The sequence below is a fragment of the Alosa pseudoharengus genome, unplaced genomic scaffold (assembly GCF_046254945.1).
Source record: "Alosa pseudoharengus isolate Yale_2024_CS ecotype anadromous, Long Island Sound unplaced genomic scaffold, YU_APseudo_1.1 YU_APseudo_1.1_scf_21, whole genome shotgun sequence".
Taxonomy (NCBI): domain Eukaryota; kingdom Metazoa; phylum Chordata; class Actinopteri; order Clupeiformes; family Clupeidae; genus Alosa; species Alosa pseudoharengus.
Window position 1 is genome coordinate 9435725 of NW_027468674.1, and position 23510 is coordinate 9459234.

The 23510-nt window shown below is 41.4% G+C and overlaps 1 protein-coding gene across 1 annotated transcript; it reads right to left on the reverse strand.

Moving 5' to 3' along the window:
• Window positions 1-13636: 13636 nt before the first annotated feature.
• Window positions 13637-19802, reverse strand: LOC143138406 (inactive all-trans-retinol 13,14-reductase-like). Its single transcript, XM_076298879.1, has 12 exons — window positions 19628-19802; window positions 18057-18287; window positions 17659-17841; window positions 16895-17136; window positions 16564-16759; window positions 16224-16421; window positions 15961-16080; window positions 15472-15610; window positions 15161-15270; window positions 14873-15039; window positions 14406-14565; window positions 13637-14268 (listed from the first exon to the last, which is right to left on the reverse strand). Exons 1-12 carry the CDS (start codon window positions 19782-19784, stop codon window positions 14108-14110), a joined length of 2064 nt encoding a protein of 687 aa, XP_076154994.1. The 5' UTR covers window positions 19785-19802; the 3' UTR covers window positions 13637-14107.
• Window positions 19803-23510: the final 3708 nt, after the last annotated feature.

The window sequence follows — 23510 nt, forward strand, 5'->3', positions numbered from 1 at the left end:
TATGGGAATTCTGCTTCATAGCATGGTTCACAATTAGCTGCACTGTGTGACCAGAGCAGCGGACGGAAGAGATCCCATGTTTTTCTTCTAGGATTCTGAGGGCACATACACTCTAAAAAATGCTGGGTTATTTTCTCAACCCAAACGCTGAGTTGAAACTGTTGGGTCATTGTGTGGGGTTGTTTTTACTCATGTTGGGTTATTTTCTTTAACCCAGCTTGTTGGGTTGATAGTTTAGGACAGCGCCCCTCCTCTCCCCCACCTGACGTGAGTGCACTACCCAGCACCAGGGTAACTTTAACACAGCTGCATAGTTATTTGAGAGTTCGGGGGAAATCGTTATTCTTTCAACCGTCCATGCAGTCCAGCAGCTGTCAACATGCAGTGGAAATCAGGCGATTTCAGAAGGTATGTATCTGCTTTTAACTTTTATTATTAGTATTATTATTCAGAAGGATTTTAAAAGTCCACCCAGAGATACCCTTCGTGATATGAATGGATATTCTGCCTGCCAATTTCGTTCAGCCTCAAGCAGGTTAAGAATTGTGTCATTCAAGCCAGCTAACATTAGCTAACATTAACTTACAATTACTGCTCATGTTAATGTTAAATCTACACAAAGACAGACTCTTAAAAACATAGTTCTTTGTTCACTAGGTATGAACTGCTGAACAGAAACAAAACAAACTTTTACCACAAACTAAAATTAGCATACCAACAGCTGGCTAGGTTAACGTTAGCAGACGGTTGGTGTGCTAACGTTAATTAAATGCTTCGTGGTAGTGCAGCATGTGTGTCAGCTAATGTACAGTCGAAGTAGTCTCTTCACACGTACGGTAATAATCATGCCAAACAACATATTAATTCATTCAGGGTAGAAGCTAGCTTCATATCATAACCATGTAACTTACTGGGTGGTTTTTGGTGGTAACATTAACGTTACAGACAACTTAGATTTAACTAACTGAATGTGTTAACATGAGCTAGCTTGCTAACGGTAGAACTATCACTGGCACTAACGTTAACGTTTGTGAGTCTGCTGTTAAACAACTCCATGATGTGGTCATAGTTTCCGAGTGTGTTGCGCTAATATTTTCTCTCCGGATTTTTAATGTTTGTCAACATCATTCACTGATAATGGTTTGTGAAAGTCTTGATATAAAGTTCTGTCAATAGCAGTGATTAATTCACTCTTTTTCTTTCTTTGATTGACAGGGCTGACCCCCAAATGGACCGTGGAATCTAGCTGTCTTCATGGAAGTAACTTATCACATGCTGATGCTGCTTTTAGAGTAGGCTATCCATTCAAAAATAAAGTAAACTGTCAAATAAATAATTATGTCGAACTGTTTTATTTCATTGCATGGCTATTTGTTGCCCATTTTCTCTCAATGCAACCCAAATACTGGGTTTAGAAAACCCAACAACTGGTAATTTTAAAGGAACACGCCACCCAAAATCAGTAGTGATATATGTTCTTACCGTAACTTTCACGAGTTGAGTCGTACCTCTCCCGCGTCGGTAGGTGCACTCAAACGCTCTGTCGCGCAGCGCGAATGTGTTAGCATGTTGCTATGCTAGCGGGCTCTGCCGTGGCCGTAGAGAGAGGCACATAGCAGTATTCAAACACCTCCACGTTTTACCTACTTAAATACAGTTGCACAAGTAGTTGATGAAAAATGTTAGGGCACACAACATGAAACGTGACGATTTTCCAAGCGAATAAACATGAGAACTACGATGTGTGGCGCAATAGCACTTGGGAGTACTTCGACCTAGCGTGGTAATATTATTAACACCTAATTGTAGATCCTATCCACCACAGAGTTTAGAATCCATGCTGGATCGACCCTCAGCCTCTCCCTCCCCTCTGAGCGAGAGAGGCACACACACTAGAAGTGGTGGCTGGTTGTTTTAATGTAGGCTAGGGTGATGCAGCGCTGCTGACGTGAGGCTAGAAAGCCCTCGCCTGTTCTAGAAAGACTGATCTAATGCAGCAAATATATTAAAAGGCAAAAGTCGTACATTGGCTAGGCCTATTCAATCATAAACGTTAGCATTCTAACACTTCAGGTGTATAATTTCTTTGTTTTTTGTAAAGTTTATCGCCGGTTTACAGGTTCGGTTAGCATGTCTTGCCAGAAAAGCGAAAAACATGGGATAACGTTACACTGTTAAGAGAAATGTAGCGGTTGTTCACACATACCTGAGAAAATACGTGTTTCTTGAATTTCCCCTTGGGGATCAATAAAGTATCTATCTATCTGTCTATCTAGTGGAGCTCATCAGACATTACTTACCAGGGGAACAGGCTACTGCAGACTGGTAACTGGTGGTGGTTACCGATTGCGTTGGTGTTACGCTACATTAACCCAAAGTAGTAGCCAATTATAGCCGCATTGTAACATAACTTTATAGGTCTACTTTACAGTTGTTAAAAACTTGGCCCTGGTTTGTCCTCATGGATGAGGTTTTAGGACAGAGGCCATCCATTCAGCCTCCTGTCCTAATCGCCTCAATCCCTGAGGACAAACCAGGGCCAAGTGGGGCTGGTAATGAAGAGGAGGAGGAGGAGGAGGCGGCTAGGCCTAGCAAGAAAAGGAAAGGGGACGACCTCATGGAGCTCATCAGGGAGGACATGAGGCTGCAGAGGGATGCTGAGGAGAGGAGGGAGAAAGATGGAAAGGAGAGAATGGAGAGGCTCTTCTCTCTTTTGGAGAGACTGGTCGAAAAATAAAAAAAAATTGTAAATACATCAACAGTTCATTGTTTATTTTGATTAATATTAATTATAATTACTGGGCAATTTTATTTATCCAATGAATGAGTTAATTATTTTTTTTAAATTAAGATTAAGACTATATACAACTAATTACAATATATACAATAGCTGAGCAGGGAGGTCCTGGTGGTGCTGCTGGACCTGGATGGGGTGCCACAATAGTGGGACATCGTCTTGGGGTGGTCTCCAGAGCGTCTCCACCGCATCGTCCACTCACCGGTCTTGCAGGGCTGGCTCAATCGACGGCTGCCATGTCTAAGAGTTTGTGACAAGATACAAGATATGTAATCAAGATATACACTCTACTAAATTTTCACAAAACATGTAATATAAAGAAATCTCAATTAAACAACATTTGTAATTTACCTCTAGCATGGTCAGGTTCCTCCTCCAGGGCATTCACTTCAGCTGACAGTTGGTCCCGCCAGCGTGCACCACTGACAGCCTCCACACCGTTCTCCCCCTCATCCTCGGCCACATCCTCCACAGGCACATCCTCCTGGGGCACGATCTCACCAGCCCCAAGGCAGATGTTGTGGAGGATGGCACATGCTGTTATGACCTGAAATGGTACAAAGTTAATGTTAAAAAGTGTAATTTGAAATCAGCTTGTTTGATTGACTTATCTACTTTTGTTCTAAAAAAAAAAAAGAGATTGAGAACTTACGTGCGGTACAAAGGTGTGGTGCACCATCAGCGTTTGCTGGAAGATGGTCCTGAACTTGTTCTTCATCACTCCGAAGGCACGCTCTACAATGGAGCGTGCCTTGGAATGATGCCTGTTAAATCGCTGAGCTCCCACACCTTGTACCGGCCTTTTGTAGGGAGTGATGAGGGGGAGTGGGTGTTGGAGGCACAGGTACCCACCGTCAGCCAAAATGAAGTGCCCTGGAGGAGGATACGCTGACTGCCTATACAGCGGGCTGTACCGGAGCACTCGTGAGTCGTGGACCGACCCCGGCCAGCCCACATAGGTGTCAATGAAGCGGCCCTGATGGTCACACACGGCCTGCAGGATGATGGATGGGAACAGTTTTCTGTTCCTGTAGCACTGACCATCAGGGCCGCTTGGTGCCTTGATGCGAACATGGCAGCCGTCGATTGCTCCAGCAGCTTGCTGGAAAACTCTATGTCGAGCCAGCCCTGCAAATCCCCGAGTCACTGCCTCCAGCTCCTCTGGGGTCTTCGGGAGGTGGATGACCTTGTGGCGAATGGCCACCACCTCCTCAGTGACTCGGTGGACGATGCGGTGGACAGTTGCTCGTGGCATTGCAAATGCTCTGGCGACCACCCTATACGATGTCCCACAGGCAATCCAAAACAAAAAAACAAGGGTCTCGATTGTGGCACCCCATCCGTGTCTTCGCTCTTGTTGAAGGAGGTCCAGCAGCACTGCCAGGGCCTCCCTGCTCAGCCGAAAGTCTGGTTTTGTGTCTTCCCCATTGAAAAATTTCTGCAGGACAGGGACGCTTAGATTTATCCTGCAGAACATGATTGGTCCGATCTGTTTTAGGGAACAGAGGGGAAAAAGGTGTTAATCAAACAAGTCTATTAACAACTTGTCTTATACAGGCCTACATCAAACCATCCTGTTGATTAGCCTACTTTTATTTTACCAGCAAGGTAAGAGTTTTACTGACAATAGGCCAACATTAAATTATGTTGCTTAAATATGTTTCATAGTAGGCAGTGCCTGTAGTAGGCTAGGCCTAATGAAGGTGCAGTAAACCTACTTTTCTCCAATAGGCTACTGAATAAGGTTACAGTTTTTAAACATTTGACAGTAGGCCTAGGCAACGTTAATAGTTAGGCATAACGACACTAACGATAACGGTAACCTGCACGTTAGCTTACTATCACTAACTGTAACGTTATAACCAACCATGGTCTATTCGTTGACATGTTACACAACCGCATAACTTATTCTGATTTCTAGACGTTAACATTGATTGTTACAGTTGGCTATAAGTAGCCTACATCTTCACCAGTTATTAAGTAGCCTACATATTCACATATTTTACCTGATTATCGTTGTCCTCTCTTAGGCGAAGAAAAATTGTTCTTCGTCTCCGGCGCTGTTCATTCCCCATTTCCTCAATAATTAAATGTAATAAAAAAAACAACAGCACAATCTCTGGATCCATGGCTACGATATTAAAATAAGTGATTAAAATACAAATGATTAATTAGGCTAAATTTAAATAGTGCTGGCAGCGATTAATGATAACGAGTAGACCTAGCGTCTTTTCACGAGCGGGATACATTGTGTTCCTTAAGTGACGTATTTGGGAATTCCACTGTGGGCTAGACCGTCTCATTTAGAAAAACCGTTGGTCCAGCCAAGTCCGGTCTCTGCGGTCACAGAAGACCAGTGCTTGGTAGCACGAATGCTCCGAAGCATCCAGCCCCTGAAATGAGACACGCCCAATGTTTGCTGCATTGTCATGAACTATGGCGAGTATTTTATGCAGAGGGATTCCAAATTTGCCAACTGCAGTTTCAATCCATGATGCGATATTTACGGCTGTGTGCCTCTCTTGAAGTGGCATGGTGGTCAAATTAAAGTTCTTGAGCTCACATTCATCATTTATGAAGTGGCAAGTTAGGCCTAAGTATGCCTCTGTGGCCATACTTGTCCACATATCTGTTGTCAGACATATCATAGAGCTGCAGGACAGGGCATCTTTGGTTTTCTCAAATTCCACATCATATTTCTTCTCCATCATGTTGGTGAAACATGTGCGTTTGGGTAGAATGTAGCCAGGTTGGAATGTTGCCACCATGTTCTGGAATCCTTCACCCTCAACTATGGACAGTGGTCGCATATCCCTCACGATCATCTTCAGGATACTGTCAGTGAGTACTGCTTGTAGTTGTGGCGTGCAGGAATTCCTTGGAAGGAACTCTGTCAGACTACTTTGCCTGAAACTGACAAAAGAGGAGAAAAATACACAATTAACCTACTGATGTAGACAGGGGGTGCATTTCACAAAACCATAGTTGCTAACCTGTTCTATGTATTAACAAGCTAAGCATAAGTATGCATTTCCATTAGCCCCCCCCCCCCCCTAATAATGAATCGCGCTAAAAGCAGGCAGGCACGCAGCTGCTTGCGTTTAGCCTACACTTGCATGCACGGACAAGTGGGCTTCTTTTTAAACGGAACCGCTTGTTTCATTTGCGTGCTATAAAGGCATTTGCCTATAGTGGCAACTGGGCGATAAGCGGGATAACGGCCGCCGATGTGTCCTTTTACAGAATTAATTAATGTAGGCTACTTGGGCGGAGGAAACTCCCCTCTGAGCGCGTCGTGGAGTTTTTTGCCTCTCGCCCTTAACATCCAAAGACAGTCATTGTAGGCTACTTCTCAAAAGTTAATAAACAGTACAGACTAGCTCTCCGTTTCATTAATAATCATATACTTACGTTGTCTTATTCTTCTCTGTGGGTGCATCGTCAACAACTCCTGTGTGTTTTCGTTTGAGATGTTCGTGCATTGTCGTTGTGCTCCCGTGATAAGCCAGCGATGTTTGGCACAGTGTACAGACCACTCTTTTATCACAACTCTGCTTAAAATACTTCCATACCTTGGAAGCTTTCGGTCTCGGACCTGATTCCCTAGACTCACCTCCCTCCGCCATTTTTCATATCAAAGCACTGAAGGCGGGGGGGATGAAAGAAAGAGAATATCAGATTAACCAGCAGGGCGCGCACAGCGCACAGACTGGTGTGGAGGTGAATTACAGTGAGACGGGAGACCAATAAATAGGCGGAAAACGACTCCTCGACTAAAAAGATTGCAGTCGACTCATTTTCTTGGTCGATTACGTCGACTAAGTCGAATAATCGCGGCAGCACTAATCTACATCCTTCATTAAATATTTACAAAGGCTGGAGAGATTAAATGAATGGTATCCAGGTTACACAAATACAATATTGAACTTTTATTTTGACAAGTTATCGTCGTTTTGTCTTCCACATTCATGAAAGGTTTGGTATGAATGTTGAGTCATGTCTCATGAAACAGTCATGAATGCTTTATGTGCAGTTTATAACAGCTGCTATGAATGTGTCATGAACTCACCCGTAAAGTAAAGTGTTACCGAATTTTTTTAATGTGTATTACAATCTTGAACTTAAATTGCCCATGTGATTCTGTACCATTGTTGCACAATGTAAAAAAAAACATTTGGAAACACAGTTTTGACAGTATTGACAAGAGTGACATGACACTGTCATGACACATGAACCCTAACCGCTAACCCTAATCCTAACCCTAACTCTAATCCTAACCCTAAACCTAATCCTAACCCTAACTTGTTATGACAAAAACCGAATGACTCCTAATGACAGAAGCGTTATGTCATAAACGTTTATGAATTGTTTATGACACGTTCATGACAGTGTCATGTCACTATTACGTTGATACTGTCAAGTAAAGTGTAACCAAACATTTCAGGGGAGGGTCAAAAAAAAGTATCAATAAAATATCCCCAAAAGAACCAATAAAGTTATTGTTATCACTCAACATCAAAATCTGTGCAGTAGGGTTAGGTTAAGTTAGCTATCTAAATAATAAACTAAGTTAGCATCTTGAACAACAGCCAAACTTATATTACCTCATGACTTAGGTCAATTAACGCTGTTAATCACTTTGGCCTGCGGAGAAGGCCTTGCAGGCCACTGCTTGCTATTATGTCATCAGAGTTTACCACATAATTATTGTGGAGGGTGTGGCTCGCTGTAATACTGATCTCTCGCCAGGGAGCTGGTTTTTATATCCTCCACCTTGCAATATGGTCATGATGCGATTTTGATGTGACCTATGTGCCACTCTTATCATTGACCTGTATCAATGATGTATACAGTTTTTAAAAGTTAACAAATCGTCAGGCAAAACAAAATCTCCCTAGAGACAGCTGATGTTCTATCAAATTGAGACAGAACACCTGGAGGTAAAATACTTTCTATGACAATGAGACATATACCATGAACTTAACTTAAACTTAACATTTAAGATGTCCATTTGATTGTCATTATAGAAACATAGAATCTAAAATATTACATGTACACAAGTATACAATGTACTGATTTATCCACTTTGCTTGTATTTTGGTGTTTCAGAGACATCTAAAGTCATGCTAAGAATGCTTACTATGAGTACTATGAACCCAGCTTCACGGCTTGGAGATAACCATTATAGCTAGCTCACTATCATTAATGTAACTTTATTAGTGCTAACTCTTCTGACGTCTGACTGTCCAAGCTCCCGCGCTGATTTAAAGGCAGCAAATGCTTCAAGAAAGGTTCCACCTTTGACCAAGTTAATGGTCATTCGTAAAGTAGGATTTTGGGTTGGCACCTGGGGTCGAATCAAATCTCAGGGGTGGCGCGTGCCACACCAAGCCACCCCTCTGGCTCCGCCTCGGCTAACTGACTAGTCATTACAGGTTAATGGTACCTATGTTCCAAAAGAAGCAAACTACAATACTGTCAGGAAAAGGGTGACCACAATATAAAAAGAAAGCCTTGGGTATTGGACAAGAAAATCAGCTCATGTGGGGTAAACACAGATTTACTGGACCTGTTTGCATTTGCAACTGAGGTGTACCCTACTTGTTGCATAGTTAAGCAATACTTAGAGGCTAATGAGATAACGTGAGCGTGTTGACTGACTTAAGTCTGAAGAAGAGCCACAAACTCGAAATGTCACACGATAAAAAAAGATTATGAATGGGGAACTATCTGGTGTGTGGAAAAGGCAAAAAAGTCCAGGGTGCTCAGGAAGTTCCAATCAGAAATTTGAAGGTGCTCTTTGGGTTCGGGAATCCAATAGTAAATAGAAAAAAAGGGGGTCCAAGGCACTCTTCTTCAAAAAATGTAAAAAGCTTTATTTAACTGGCTAATTCATCATAGAACGTTTAAAAACATAAGGAGAAGCAACCCACGCGTAGCGGCACAAGCAGCCTTCTTCAGGGTGTGCTTCACAGACAAACAATTTCCCCTTTTGTAAGCTAATTGGAAACACCTGAGTGATATGGTGAATTACCACATGAAACATGCCAGAACAGTCCACTAGGTGGCTGGCTATAAATGTTCACATACAAAAAAGACAAAAAATGAAGACAAAAATAATCCACTAGGTGGCTATACATCGTGAATATAAGCCTCCAGAGAGAGGACAAGGTATAGAGAAAGACTATTACCAGTTAAGCCTAAGCAAATACATACAGAGAAAAGATGATCACAAAAAAGGACTGAAATCTATTTCTTCATTCAACCCAGGGTAAACTGTGGCCTGTAGATTGTATATGTAGAATGTTTCTCTTTGTAAAAGTAATTTTAATCGGTCACCACCCCGAATGTTCTTTTTAATAGTTTCTAAACCCTCTACCATAAGGCCTTCTGGATTGCAGTTGTGCACATTTTGGAAGTGTTTTGCCATAGGGTAATCCGAATTAGCTTTTCTAATGGCGTTTTTGTGCTCACATACTCTGTCTTTAAGGCGTCTCTTGGTTCGACCAATGTAAAAGCATCCACATTTGCATGATAGCCTATATACCACAAACGTAGTATTGCAATTAATGAATGTTTTTATATTATGCGTCTTGTTTGTCTTGAAATCACAGAATTGTTTGCATTCTTTAATATTGGAACAATGATTGCAAGATCCACATCTGTAGGTACCTTTTAATTGTCTATAAAGCCAAGTGACCTGTTTTTTAGCAGGGAGATGACTTGGTACTAGCCTATCACGTAGTGTGGGAGCCCTCCTAAAGCTGATTATTGGTGGTGCAGAAAACACTTCTCTGAGTACCAGGTCACTCTCGATGAGATTCCAATTTGAGTGTATTATCCTTTTCATAGGATTAGCTAAAGAGCTGTGTTTTGTAACAAAATAAGCCTGTTTTTTTTCTTCAGAGGACCGCCTTTTCTTTTTCTGGAGTAGCTCTGATCTAGGAATGGACTGAGCTTTCCTATAGGCATTTTGTATAGTTTCTGTGTGGTAGCCCCTTTGTAAAAATCGGTTAGACATTATCTTTGCTTGCACTTCATATTCATTATCAGTATCACAAATTCGTCTAAAACGTTGGAACTGGCCAAAAGGTATATTATTTTTAAGCCAATTTGGATGGAAGCTATCTGCTTTCAACGTGGTGTTCCTATCTGTAGTTTTACGATATACAGTAGTATGGAGCTTACCATCATTACCACTAGAAATGGTTAGATCTAAAAAATTGATAGTGGTTTTGGAATATTCCATACACAATTTTACATTCCTGTTATTGTTGTTCAAATGATCATAAAACAGCAACAGTTCTTCATAAGAACCACCCCATATCAAAAAAATATCATCAATATACCTCCCCCACCATTTTATCTTGTCACTGTATTTGTTTGAATAGACAAAATCCCTCTCCCATAAACCTAAAAACAGGTTAGCATAGTTAGGGGCAAAGCACGCACCCATTGCTGTACCCCGAACCTGAATGTACAAAAGGTCTTGGAAAAGGAAAACATTGTTTTTTAATGTCCATTCGGTGAGCTGGATAATAAATTCAGAGGGAGGCAAAGAGTCTGTAGGCCTATTCTTCAGAAAATGTTGTAGGGCTTTCAGTCCATCGTCATGAGCAATATTAGTGTAAAGAGACTCCACATCTAACGTGACTAAAAAACAGTTGTCTGGAACATTCAAATCACTTAAAACCTTCAACACATGAGTAGTATCTTGTATGAAGGAAGGAAGCTGTTGAGCCAGCGGCTTAATGTGAAAGTCTATGAATTGCGAGGCTGGCTCTGTAAGAGATCCATTGGACGATATGATAGGTCTGCCAGGAGGAGATACAAGGGACTTATGAACCTTAGGGAGCATATAGAAGGTGGGTATTCTCGGATGTTGACATAAAAGGAAACTATGTTCCTGTTTTGAAATCCACCCAATGTCCTTAGCTGTGAGCAACAGTTCTTTCAAGCTCTCTTTTGTGTTGTCAATTGGATTGGATAACAGCCGTTGATAATAGTCTTGATTGTTCAATTGACGTAAGGCTTCTTCAACATATTTGTCCTTGTCCAATATCACGACAGCTCCCCCTTTGTCTGCTGGTTTGATAATTATAGATTCATTCTTTGCCAAGTAATCTATGGCCAGCTTTTGAGTTTTGGTCAAATTTTCTCTGATTTTTTGGTTTGATGATTGGAACAGTCTCTCAATGTCGAAGTCCACCTTTTTTGTAAAAGCAGTCAACGTCACATTTGAAACTGGAGGCATAAAGTATGATTTTGGTCTAAAGGGAGATCTTTTGGCTGTGTTCTCATTTATCTGATTGTATTGGTGATACCAAACTTTGAGATGAAGACTGCGGTAGAATCTAAATAGATCCACCTTGGTATTGAACTCAGTTGTATAGTAAGTGGGAGAGAAAGAAAGTCCCTTAGACAACACACTAACACAGTCAGAGTCTAGAGAAGTTTTTGATAGATTGTTTACCGTCTGCTCTTGTTCCGGTCCCTGAGAATCCATTGTTGTTGTCTTTGTCCTCGACTGTTTTCTGCCTCTCCTTGTTTTCTTCTTTTTAAGTTGGATTTTTTCTGTTTGGGTCTTTAGGAGGGCTCCCACACTACGTGATAGGCTAGTACCAAGTCATCTCCCTGCTAAAAAACAGGTCACTTGGCTTTATAGACAGTTAAAAGGTACCTACAGATGTGGATCTTGCAATCATTGTTCCAATATTAAAGAATGCAAACAATTCTGTGATTTCAAGACAAACAAGACGCATAATATAAAAACATTCATTAATTGCAATACTACGTTTGTGGTATAGAGGCTATCATGCAAATGTGGATGCTTTTACATTGGTCAAACCAAGAGACGCCTTAAAGACAGAGTATGTGAGCACAAAAACGCCATTAGAAAAGCTAATTCGGATTACCCTATGTCTAAACACTTCCAAAATGTGCACAACTGCAATCCAGAAGGCCTTATGGTAGAGAGTTTAGAAACTATTAAAAAGAACATTCGGGGTGGTGACCGATTAAAATTACTTTTACAAAGAGAAACATTCTACATATACAATCTACAGGCCACAGTTTACCCTGGGTTGAATGAAGAAATAGATTTCAGTCCTTTTTTGTGATCATCTTTTCTCTGTATGTATTTGCTTAGGCTTAACTGGTAATAGTCTTTCTCTATACCTTGTACTCTCTCTGGAGGCTTATATTCACGATGTATAGCCACCTAGTGGATTATTTTTGTCTTCATTTTTTGTCTTTTTTGTATGTGAACATTTATAGCCAGCCACCTAGTGGACTGTTCTGGCATGTTTCATGTGGTAATTCACCATATCACTCAGGTGTTTCCAATTAGCTTACAAAAGGGGAAATTGTTTGTCTGTGAAGCACACCCTGAAGAAGGCTGCTTGTGCCGCGTGGGTTGCTTCTCCTTATGTTTTTAAACGTTCTATGATGAATTAGCCAGTTAAATAAAGCTTTTTACATTTTTTGAAGAAGAGTGCCTTGGACCCCCTTTTTTTCTATTTACTATCTGGTGTGTGGATCTCTTTTCCTCTAGTGAGATAATGGATGTATAAAAATGATTCATTTTACATTAAAAACAAAAAACAGCACATTTGGCTGTATCCACACAAAGAAAATCTACAAAATTGATTCATTTGTAAATTGTTCTATGAAAAACGTAATTTATCTTTTGCAATTCCCCTGATAATTATCATATTTTGGAAAAACATCAAGACCATTAAGAACAAGACTGAGTGAACATAAATCAACCATTCATAGGAGAGATATAACTTCACCAGTAGCAAGACATTTTATAGAAATGAACCACACTCTAGAAGATCTTAAATGCACTGGCATAGAACACATACATAGATCCCGCAGGCAGGGGCGTCAGACTGGGGGTAAAACCACTACTGATTATAGGGGCCCAAGGGGAGAGAGGGCCCTTGAAAAGTTGAAAAAATCTTGTACTTTTCCCCTGCCCACAGGGGAGGAGATATAGACAGGAAACTTCTTCAAAGGAAGGCGTTCTAGATGTAATCATCTGCGATCTATGTCTCCAAGTGGAATGAATGAAAATTTTGACTTGTCATCATTTCTTTGAGAATGTATTTTTTTTATGTAACCTACACACTTTTGCTATGCCTTTATCATTGTCTGGCCATTTAATGTACTGTATGTTGTGTTGTGAACATTGGAGACACCAAGCGCTCCGACTGATGAATGGCCTGTGAGGCCCGATGCGTCAGAGCGCTCGTTGATCCTGTGCAGCGCTGTAGACAGGCTACGGGTGTCATCAATTGAGGCAATTTGCCTTCTTAAGAATAGGAAGTGGTAAGGGATTACACACACTGACGAAGGCCGCAATGCCGAAATGTTTGTTACCCCTGCTGCTAAATGTAAAAATGAATCAGCAAAAATAAACTATTTTAGAGTGCGACCATTTTTTTTATTTTTCTATACTTTAAAAACCAATAAAACATGACAACCATAAATATGGTGGCAACATAATTTTAATGGAGTACATTGTACTAGCAATAACAAAATTATAATCTCTTTGTCATGAAAAAATTATATATACATAAATTCCACAAAATTCAAATTTTGCATGACATTATGAGTGACACATGCAGGACAACACATTAAAATTATGCATAACACGAATTATGTCTGAAAACCTCTTTTGCACTAGATGACAAAAAGCCATGTGCAACACCAGGTACTGCATGCATCACACTCGATTCAAAGTTCAGACATCCCATCCAAAAATGTTTGCTCATAGAACAAACTACTCTTAATACAAAAAATTCCACAAACAGTCTGCTCTCAGTGCAAATGGTGTCATTATACAACACTCCTATTACACACCAATATGCAGCACATTGAGTTGACAAGGACTTAACAAATATGCAAGTAGGTATCCAAGGTAGGATTATTATGTGAAGACACAAATATATTTGAAAACAATTCTAAACATCAACATTTACAGCAGGACATGGATATGTCCTGTCTCAATAATAAGTTCAAATATATCCGCAGGTGGCGATCATCTGGATCTGACCTTCTGAGTTGTGTAATGAGCATGTAATGGCACACTGAAATGAGTCAGTTGCTGCGCCCCCTATGGATTTTTGCAGTGTCCTCTATGTACAAAGGTTCACAAATTGTGATGTGTGTCCATAAAAGTGTACCAGTGGACAAGTGGGCAAGAAATCACCGAACAAAAATCGGTGGAACAGGACTGTGTCCAAAACTGCATGACCAAGCTACGTTATTGCTAGCTGTGGTCAGAGTAAAACAGAAAGACTTCAATTAGAAAAACAGTTTCTGTAAAGTGCGTAAAATGCTGCCCCCCTTCAGTTTAATCTTCATCATGAAGAGGTCGACGTAGAGGAGGTGGCCCAACACTGTGGAGGCACAGATCAGCCCGCCATGCAGGGCCCCTGCAATACCACAGCTGAACACGTCCTGACCTGAAACACACATAAATAGTTTAAAGCACCAATGCAAATACATAGAGATACAGACAAAAGGGAGATTTTTCACACACTCACACACAGACAGATCCATTTTCATGAATACAGACAGACTCACAATGACACTCCCTTACCTGTGATGTAGAGGTTTTTGACGGGCGTGTCACAGCGGTTCTTGGCCATTAACACTGGGTCAAAGCGTTCTAGGGTGTGCTCGCCAGAGTACGGGGCCCCCCTGAATGCTCTCAGGTAGTGCTCATTGGAGAGTGGTGTGGCTATCTCCTGGTACACCACCTGAACGGCGTGACAGACAGAAACACAGAAATGTGAATGATAATTATTCTTTATGGTTGTGATGTTGACCTGGAAAAAAACTCCTCATGAAAGGAGGATGAAAAGAAATGCCCAATGTAAAGGATGGTGAATATACTGTATCTGTTCTATCTATTGTGTCCTCCAAGTGATCTATCATTGGAGCTCTTGTCTTGTTAAAAGTCATGTTAAAATTCCTTCCATAACTCGCAGAACCAAAATTTGTATTTTCAGTTTCCTACTTCATGGTTTGTAAAGACTGTGTACTTGCCATGCATCCCCTGCTCACCTTGTCTTTGATCTTAGGGAAATGCTCGCAGGCCCAGTTAAAGAGGTGGTCAGCGAATCTGTTCTTGTACTCTGTGTAGTCGTCTCCTCTCTTCCTAACCGTTGAGTCCTTCCACTCCTCGAACCACTCGTAGTTCACCATGGTCAGGACAGTCATACAGGATTTACCTACCAAGATAAGCAAGACAGTTAGCATCACAAGAATGTTGAAGCTTGTATTAGATGCAAATCAAATGTATTTCAGCAGTGGGTCCTTAATAATGGGTGAATATGTTCGGGGCAAACTCACCTGGGTGTCTGATCTGTGAGGAGGTGTCTTTAGCAGATGGGAAGGTGATGAACACCATGGGAACATTGTCAGGGGCCTCATCTCTGCTCATAGCAAAGAATTTATCCATCCTGAGACAAAGTTCAATACAGGTCAATCCAATTTCATTTTGTTCAATCTGGTTCAATTCAATTCCAGTTAATTTCTTTAACTCGATGTCGATGAAATGAGCACATTTTGGTTCAATCTCTTCCATTCTTTAGTTTTTTTCTGGTGGCTTCACTTTTGACATAAGTGTCCACACTTTTCTAATCACTGGTCAAGGTACTCACGATTTGTCTATGTCGTTTTCCTTGAAGAGCCATAAAGTGGTTGGCGTGATGTCGAGCTCTTCAGCAGTGGCATCGAAACCACAGAAGAGGAGCACGCAAGCTTTGCCAGGTTTCATCATTTGGGCACGCGTCTGGATATCTGCAGAAGAAATAATTAATTCCTGTTCACTTTGTTTCAAAAAAGAGATGTTTTTATTCAAGATTCACTTTGTTGTCCTACAGTGTGGGAAATGTGTCTTGGACTGCCACTCATTCTGCAGTTGTGTGTATATACAGAAATCTTTGAAATACAAACATGTGTATAACATGTACAACTAGTGGTCCATCCGACCTACTGGAAATCCAATTTTTTTGCCTTTCCTTGTCATGTTTTTGTGTTAGAGACAGTAATTGGTGAGGTACAATGTCAATAAGGAATCAATAATACTGAATGATGGTTGTGTCTATGGTCTTCCCTAATTGTTTGTTGTGTAAGTTGACATGACTCACCATGTTTCATCTGAATCTGAGGAGGCAGCAAGTACTTGAAGGTGTTGAAGAGGCCACAGTTGGAGATTACGATGGGTGCTTTCACCTCCACTACCTCTTGGCCCTTCCTCACTGCCACACCTTGACATTCACATAAGATCATAAGAAAACGTGTTAGATAAACAAATAATTGACTTTCAGTGAGTCATAAGAGAACAAGACACTAGAGAAAGCCCTGAGTGATCTATTTTAAAGTAGATCTTTCAATCCAGACCAGTACTCACCACAGGCAGCGCCATCTTTATCCAACAGGATTCGAGTGACCGGAGCTCTCACCAGCACTTCACCGCCATACTTCCGGATAGTGTTGCTGATGTGGTAGGGGATTTCACTGGCGCCCCCTCTAGGATAGTAGGCTCCACGCTTGTAGTGATGGATGAGGAGGGCATTCATGAAGAGGCTACAGTCTCTAGGGCGATCACCTATGGGGGAAAGAGAGAAGGAGGGAGAGATGAGATCAAAGGTTATTAGCCTTGAAGAGCCAAATGTGAAAATAACTATACGAAGATGATCTGCTGCTTCTGCTGACCATAGTAGGGTAGGAGATAACCTGGAGATACTCACCAATGAAGAGGTAGTTGAACATGAGCTGGAGGTCCTTGTTATTGGTCAGCTGGTCAGCCCAGGTGGTGACACCGGTGGTGGCCAGACGGAAGACGGAGGAGCAGCGGTCAGCGATGCCGGACTTGAGAAAGAAGAGGGCCAGCCAGCGAGGGATGAGCTTCAGGAGGCCCAGGTAGAAGGTCTTCCTGGCTGAGACCTACAACAACAACAAGAAAAACAACTATAATAAGGAAAAACTTACATTGCCTTCAATGCACTATACACTTTTTAAGTGCATTACAATCTAACTGCTCCACCCTGACTGCAGGGGGCAGTGACCTCCATGTCATACCTTCATGACTCTGAAGAACTCCTCAACAGCCTTGGTATCGTCTGGGAACTGCTTCTTCATGTTGGCCTCCATCTCGGTCTTCCCAGTATAGAAGCTATACTCACGGTGCTCCTCTCCCTGACCAATGTGGATATTGTCAAAGTGCTGGGGCAGGGTCACAAATTCCAGCTGACCCTCTGTGATCTGGTCAAAGGCGATTCGCATCAAGCTGTTCTTATGCAGCTGACCAACGTAGTGAAGGCCTACACACATATAAAACACATACACACACACACACACACACACACACACACACACACACACACACACACATAAACACACACTTAACTATGTTGTAAGAGCACAGAGAAAGAAGTGTGGAAAGCGTGTAGTACCCAAAGACAGCCAGAGGGTGGCAGCAGGTGACCTGATTGACTGACTAACCCACACTAGTGGAGGTGTGCCTATAAAGGGGATTCCCTGCACTCTATCACAGGACTACCACCATCTCCTTTGAACTGGTGAGTGACCTTCTTCCTCTGATCATACACTGTTCCTGTTTAATGAGTTGTTGAAATTAATTAATTATTCATTAAACTCATGACCATATCTGACTAGTGAGGAAGTTCAAATGGCCACACACTACATGGTCGCACACGTGGATTGGACTATTGATTCTATAGCTGCAACCCCACTGGATGTTAAGGTGTTTAGCTATCCATAATGTGTTCATATAGTGCATGTACAATTCAGATCAGTAACCCACCAGTAGTAGGCCTACTCACCAACATCAAATTCAAAGCCTTTCTCCGTGAAGGTGTGGCAGCATCCACCAGCATTGTCATGTTGTTCTAGAACCAGCACCCTCTTCCCCTTTTTGGCCATACAAGCAGCCGTAGTCAGGCCTCCGAGACCGCTGCCGATGATGATGGCATCCAGGTTCTCAGGGATTCTCTCCCTACTGAAACCTACACAGAGGGAGACACATGAGCAATTGCAGTTGGCCTTGCATATGTCTAACACTATGATGATAAAAAGTATGACTTCACAACCAGTCTGAGTTTTGCTACGTTTACAGCTGTGCTTTTTGATCTACGAACATGCAGTACATATTCAGTAAACACTTATGGTTTTCAAATGGCAATTTATGCATGGCACATAAATAGGAGATTTGACCTCTCACCTTTCTTCAGCACCTTGTTCCTCTTCTTCTGGTCCACTTCTAGTGGTTCTGTGGGCCGCAGTGACTCCAGAGAGAACGGGCTGGGCTTCAGAAACAGGTACCAGTAGGTTCCGCCAGCACAGGCCAAGGACCCAGACACCAGAAACAGCAGCAGCTTCATGATGAGGGTCAAGCTTCTGATCCAGAGACCCACATAGCAGACCAGTGACACACAGCAGAAGCCTCCAAGAGCTGAGAAAGAGATAAAGAACAGTTCAGAAAAAGAGGAACTACTGTCAGATTTCATTTGACTTGCTGCAGTAAGCAAATAGAGAGGTTGAAGAAACAGCAGTGATGAGACAGACACTAAGAGACAGAATGTCAACGAGGATGTTTTTATCATGCTTTTCGCCAACTAGAGGTTTGTGCTGTCGTATTCATTTATACAGCACCAATAACAGTGTCTAAAGCATCTGAGGAATTGCAGTAAAAAGATTAGATATTGTCAACACTCCCTCAAAAAATTCTCTGGAAACAAAACACAATTGTTCAATTATGCTTTTGTGATGTTTTCCAACATAATAGCAGGTTGTTACAGCAGTAAAAGTACAACCTTATATTAAGTAACTGTAGACTATCCTTAACGGTGATAAAAAATCTACTGACGAGTAAATAGAATATGAACTTTGGCCTTAATTGTGCAGCTTTGTTTTCATCAAACAGCCACTTTGCCTGGTAGGTCACAATCTTAATCCTACTCCCATGAACGGATTTGTGGGATTCCAGTAATCAGGTTATTTATTTAATCTGTTATTATTGTAAATTACAATAATAATTACATAATAATACATTGGCTAATTTGGCTGTTGCGACCTATTACATTATATCCTTTGCCTTATGCAATGGCTATTGGTGCTAGTCTGAGCCAGAAGGAAGATGAAAAGGGTGAAAATGTTTCTCTCTCTTTTTCTTTTTGTGTGCTTGCCTCTTGTGATTGCAGTTTACCATACTGATATGATTTGAATTTGCTCTAACTGATTGTCCTGGCAACTGGAACCACCATAATCCCAGGAACCAATCACAACTGCTTATCCGGTATGGGGCAAGGTTTATACGATTATAAACAGAGGAGCTCCTTTGAGGTACTTTTGTACACAATCAATGACAGTGCTGATGGTGTCAATATTAAATGACACATACATGTATTTCCTTTGAAAATGAACAACTGCATTTAAAACCTTTGTTGACAATAAAGATGTGTTAGCAATACTTCCAAACGAGTTTAATGCACCAGCTGAAAGTGTTTAAGTTTTAATGCTTAACGGTCGAAATTGAAAATGAACTATGCACAAAACAACAGTCCTTTATTCTGTGATTTACCAAAAGCCAGTTAGGCCCTACGGTTTGTACGCTACTAACTATGTGTATTAACTTGAATCTCGTCTTTTTTCAGGAAGGCCTGTGAAAAGCTAGTCACTGCTATAGTCAACCCTTCTCGAGATAAAGACATGAGTTTTTCTTTTTCTCTCTCATTCCCTCTCTGTCATGACACATAATGTGCAGTTGCAGATATAAACGTATGGGTCACTCACCTTTCAGCAGCAGCCTGTTCCTCTTCTCCTGGTCCGGGTCTAGTGACTCTTTGGGCCGTAGTGACTCCAGAGAGAACAGGCTCGGCTTCGATAACAGGTACCAGTAGGTTCCCCCGGCACAGGCCAAGGACCACGCCACAAACATCAGCAGCCACATGATGAGAGTCAAGCCTCTGGTCCAGAGATCCACACAACACAGCAGACCAGTGACAAGTAGTGAAAGCTTCTAAGAGCTGAGAGAAAGAGAGTGCAAGAGAGACAGAGAGATAGATGCTGCAGTTTTCAGCGAAGAGGGTTTACTGTTGAATAGCAGTGAGGAAAAGTACTGCTAGCTTCATTAGTGTTGCTTCTCTGCCTTCCTGTCTGAGAGAGACTGACAGTGGCTGCCTTTTATACCAACCTCATCCACTCTGGGTCCTGTGGGAGGGGCTTGTGCAGTCACATTATTTGATACAGCACCAGAACCAACAAACAATGACCAGTGTAGAACATTGATCAGGTCAGATTAGCTAAATAATCTGGGGGGGTCAGACATTAGTCCTCTTAGTCATGAGCCAGTCTTGGCCCCATAGAACGCCATGTGGCAGACCTCATTCACAGTGTGATGATGTTGTTTGGTCATATTACATGATACCCAACAGGCTTACAGTTCCAGAAGGTCAGGTGACAAAACAGTTATATAATGACAAAGTAGGCTATGTTCCACCTGCCTTCCGAAGGAACAAAAGACCTGAAGAGCTCTACTCTAAAACATTATGAATTCTTTTTTGAAAACATTAATAAATTATATTATTTAATTGTGTATTTCAGGTAATTCCAGATTACCAATATGCAATTGTGGTGTTTTGATTGAGTAAAGATAAATCAAATAACCATAACCTGATTCAAGTTCCAGTGATTTTTTTGGAAAACAAATAAAAAAATAAAAGAAATATATATGTGTATTAAATTTGTTTTCCAAGTAATTTCACTGGAACGTTTATATATATATATATATTAAAATGGTAGCGTTTTGGAATAGAGCTCTTCACTTGTGTGACGCCCTGGCTTTGCCATGCCGTGAAGCGTTACGCCTCTTCCTCCCTCTGCCTGTATGGTGCTCTTGAGCACTAGGCATGTTGTTGCTGTATCATTGCATTTTGACCTGCAGGAGGAGCTGGAGAGGTCCCGTGGCTAATGAGGGGCGTGGCTCCGTGTTAATGGCCGTCGGAATAAAGCGGGTGTCCTGAGGTCTCACTTGCGCTCTCGGTTCTGCTCTGGCCTGACGCTGTGGAGGGCTGGCTGCAGCGATTCCCGATTGCCTTTTCTTTATGCACTACACATACAGTACACTTTGCTGACGTGCATGACACTTTATTTTATCTTGTGTTGCCTCTCACCTACTGACTTTTGTAAATATATTTGTAAATAAATTAAGATTATCATTTAAAAGTTGCCCGACGGTGTCAGTCTTCCCTATGTCCTTACCCTTTGAGCCAAGGTGTTTGTGACACTTGTTAAACGTGGTTGTTCTTATTTGCCTTAGCACACTCCTTTCCTTGTCCCAATATCTTATGTTGTAGTTGGAAACTGTGTGTAAAGGGTGAGTATGTGTTCAGTCTTCCTCCGGGTTCAGAGGTCTTGGTTACGCATGTAACCAAATACACAAACACAAACACAAGCAGGACATTTTTAATGGATAGGCTTGTAAAACCATCGCAGGATACAGCTCTGGAAAAAAAATAAAGCTGCAGTCGACAAGATATTCACTGAAACCAACACTATGCTCCAACAGAACAAAAAAAAAGGAAAAAAAAACACGCTTCTACCTCCACCTAGAGCCTGTTATTTGTTTTGCAAAAATCCACAGCTCCCGGTTCTTCTGATCCTATCAGCACAGGGCGGTGTGAGATCTGACTGTCAATCACAGAGTGCACACCCTTCCGCTCAATCTGCCAGACTTACTAACTGCAAAAAATGAATTCTAACCAAGTGTTATTGATCTTATATTAAGATTAAAAAATCAATTTGGTATTGTTTTTAGTATGAAAAGACTTACCTAGCGCCCTCTCAAAAGATCATTTTGACTTAATTTAAGAAGACTTTAACTTATTTTAAGGAGTCTTATCAAGACAAATTTGCTCAACGCACTGGCAGACAAATTTGCTTGTTTTTAGGACAAATTTGCTTAACACACTGGCAGACAAATTTGCTTGTTTTCAAGATGAGATGTCTTAAAATAAGTCAATTTTTTTTTAATTAAGTCAAATGATTTCACAAGAAAGCGCTAGGTAAGTTTCTTTATACTGAAAACAATACCAACTAGTTTTTTTTTATCTTGATATAAGATTAATAACACTTGGTTAGATTTTGTTAGATAAGCAGTTTTTGCAGTGTGCAGCTTTAAGAGACTATTGCACATTTTTCTGATGTCATCCTACGGTTGCTGAGTGACATTCGAATGAGTCGACGGTCACATTCAAAATTAAGAGACCACTGCAAATTTGAATATGAACTGTCAACTCATTCGAATGTCACTCACCAAATGTAGGATGACATCAGAAAAATGTGCAGTGATCTCGTAATTGTTTCTAGAGCTGTATATAGTAATCAGCGTTACATCTGTTGAGTCTTTGGAAGAACATTTGCTGATGTGGAATTATGACCTAGGCCACTAGACTGTAAGACTAGAGGGGAACCTGAACATGTACAGTTACGTAACGCCAAATTGCAAAAGTAGATGCCAACAAACTGCAAAAGTAGGCCATGTCATAAACCAAAAGGACAAAAGACTTGGTTGTTCTTATTGCCTTAGACCTATCCTTCCTTTGCCCCAGTAACTCAGTTGGAAACTGTTGTACAGAGGGTGAGAACGCACTGACCGATACTCTAAATGAGGCTGAGTGGCTTACATCTGGTGATATCCATAGTACTTGACATCTTACAATGTTTCAGCTTCAAAAAACAAACACTAGCCTGTCCCTGTCCATCTAGTCTAGTATCTCTGTTCATTTTCACTGAGACTAGTAAAACAATTAGTCTGGTGCCCTTTGGCCAATCAGCGATAAGAGGGGATGATGTTTTGAAACGAAAGTGGTAAACGGTTCTAGCTAAACAAACATAAAATAATTGCAGTCGGAAGAATGTGTACATTTATGTACAAAGGTAGGCCTAAATACATTGTTTTCTGACTGCCGATGCTGAATATTATCAGTTTGTAAAGGTTACGCAAACTAGGAAGTAACATTAGGAATCCCATGTGATTGTTTGGGCAAAGTTAACGCAAAGTCTACACCTGTTACGGTGCTACAGTTGGAAACTTTCCCCAATCGTGCAGACTCTTTAAGTAGTGTGTCTGGTTAAACCAGGTTAAACAAAGACAATCTTTCTCATGAAAGTCCATAACCTGCAGGCTTTAGGTTACATGTCCTAGTGACCCAAAGACCCACAAACTCTATCCCTGAGGATCAACTTCAGCTCAAGACAACTTGGCCATCATCTACTGTAGGTCCACCCTGTTCTGCCAAAATTCAGTCCCGGATTTTCACAAATCAAATGTGGCAACCCTATTGACCATGTTCTGTCTTTTTGGCACTGGAGTAGTAACCTGACTCTCGCCAGATGAATTTTGTTCCGCCTAGCTCCACTAATCCATCTGGGACCAATCCATTGGAGTGTTGCTTCATAAGGCTGGGCCTAATCAAAAAATGCTTGCATATGATTGAATAAGCCACTTGTCCGTCATCTATTGACGTGCTACTTCAACCACTCACATCGAAGCCAACCAGTGACGAAGCCAACCCGTGACAGTCTCACAGTCGCTTCTACGCTATGTCACATCTATGAAACTCCCGCCCTGCGTCCTGATTGGCTGTACCATAAAATCAGGTGCAGAAATCACTCT

Bases quoted from the DNA above. Each gene is read 5' to 3' on its own strand.
- LOC143138406 (XM_076298879.1), bottom strand. From the start codon at position 19,784: ATGTGGCTGCTGATGTTTGTGGCGTGGTCCTTGGCCTGTGCCGGGGGA. The intron at 16,081-16,223 runs GTGAGTACTGGT...GTGAATGTCAAG, and splicing joins TAAAGATGGCGCTGCCTGTG to GTGTGGCAGTGAGGAAGGGC. The intron at 14,269-14,405 runs GTAAGGGAGTGT...TGTGTGTTTCAG, and splicing joins CAAAAACCTCTACATCACAG to GTCAGGACGTGTTCAGCTGT.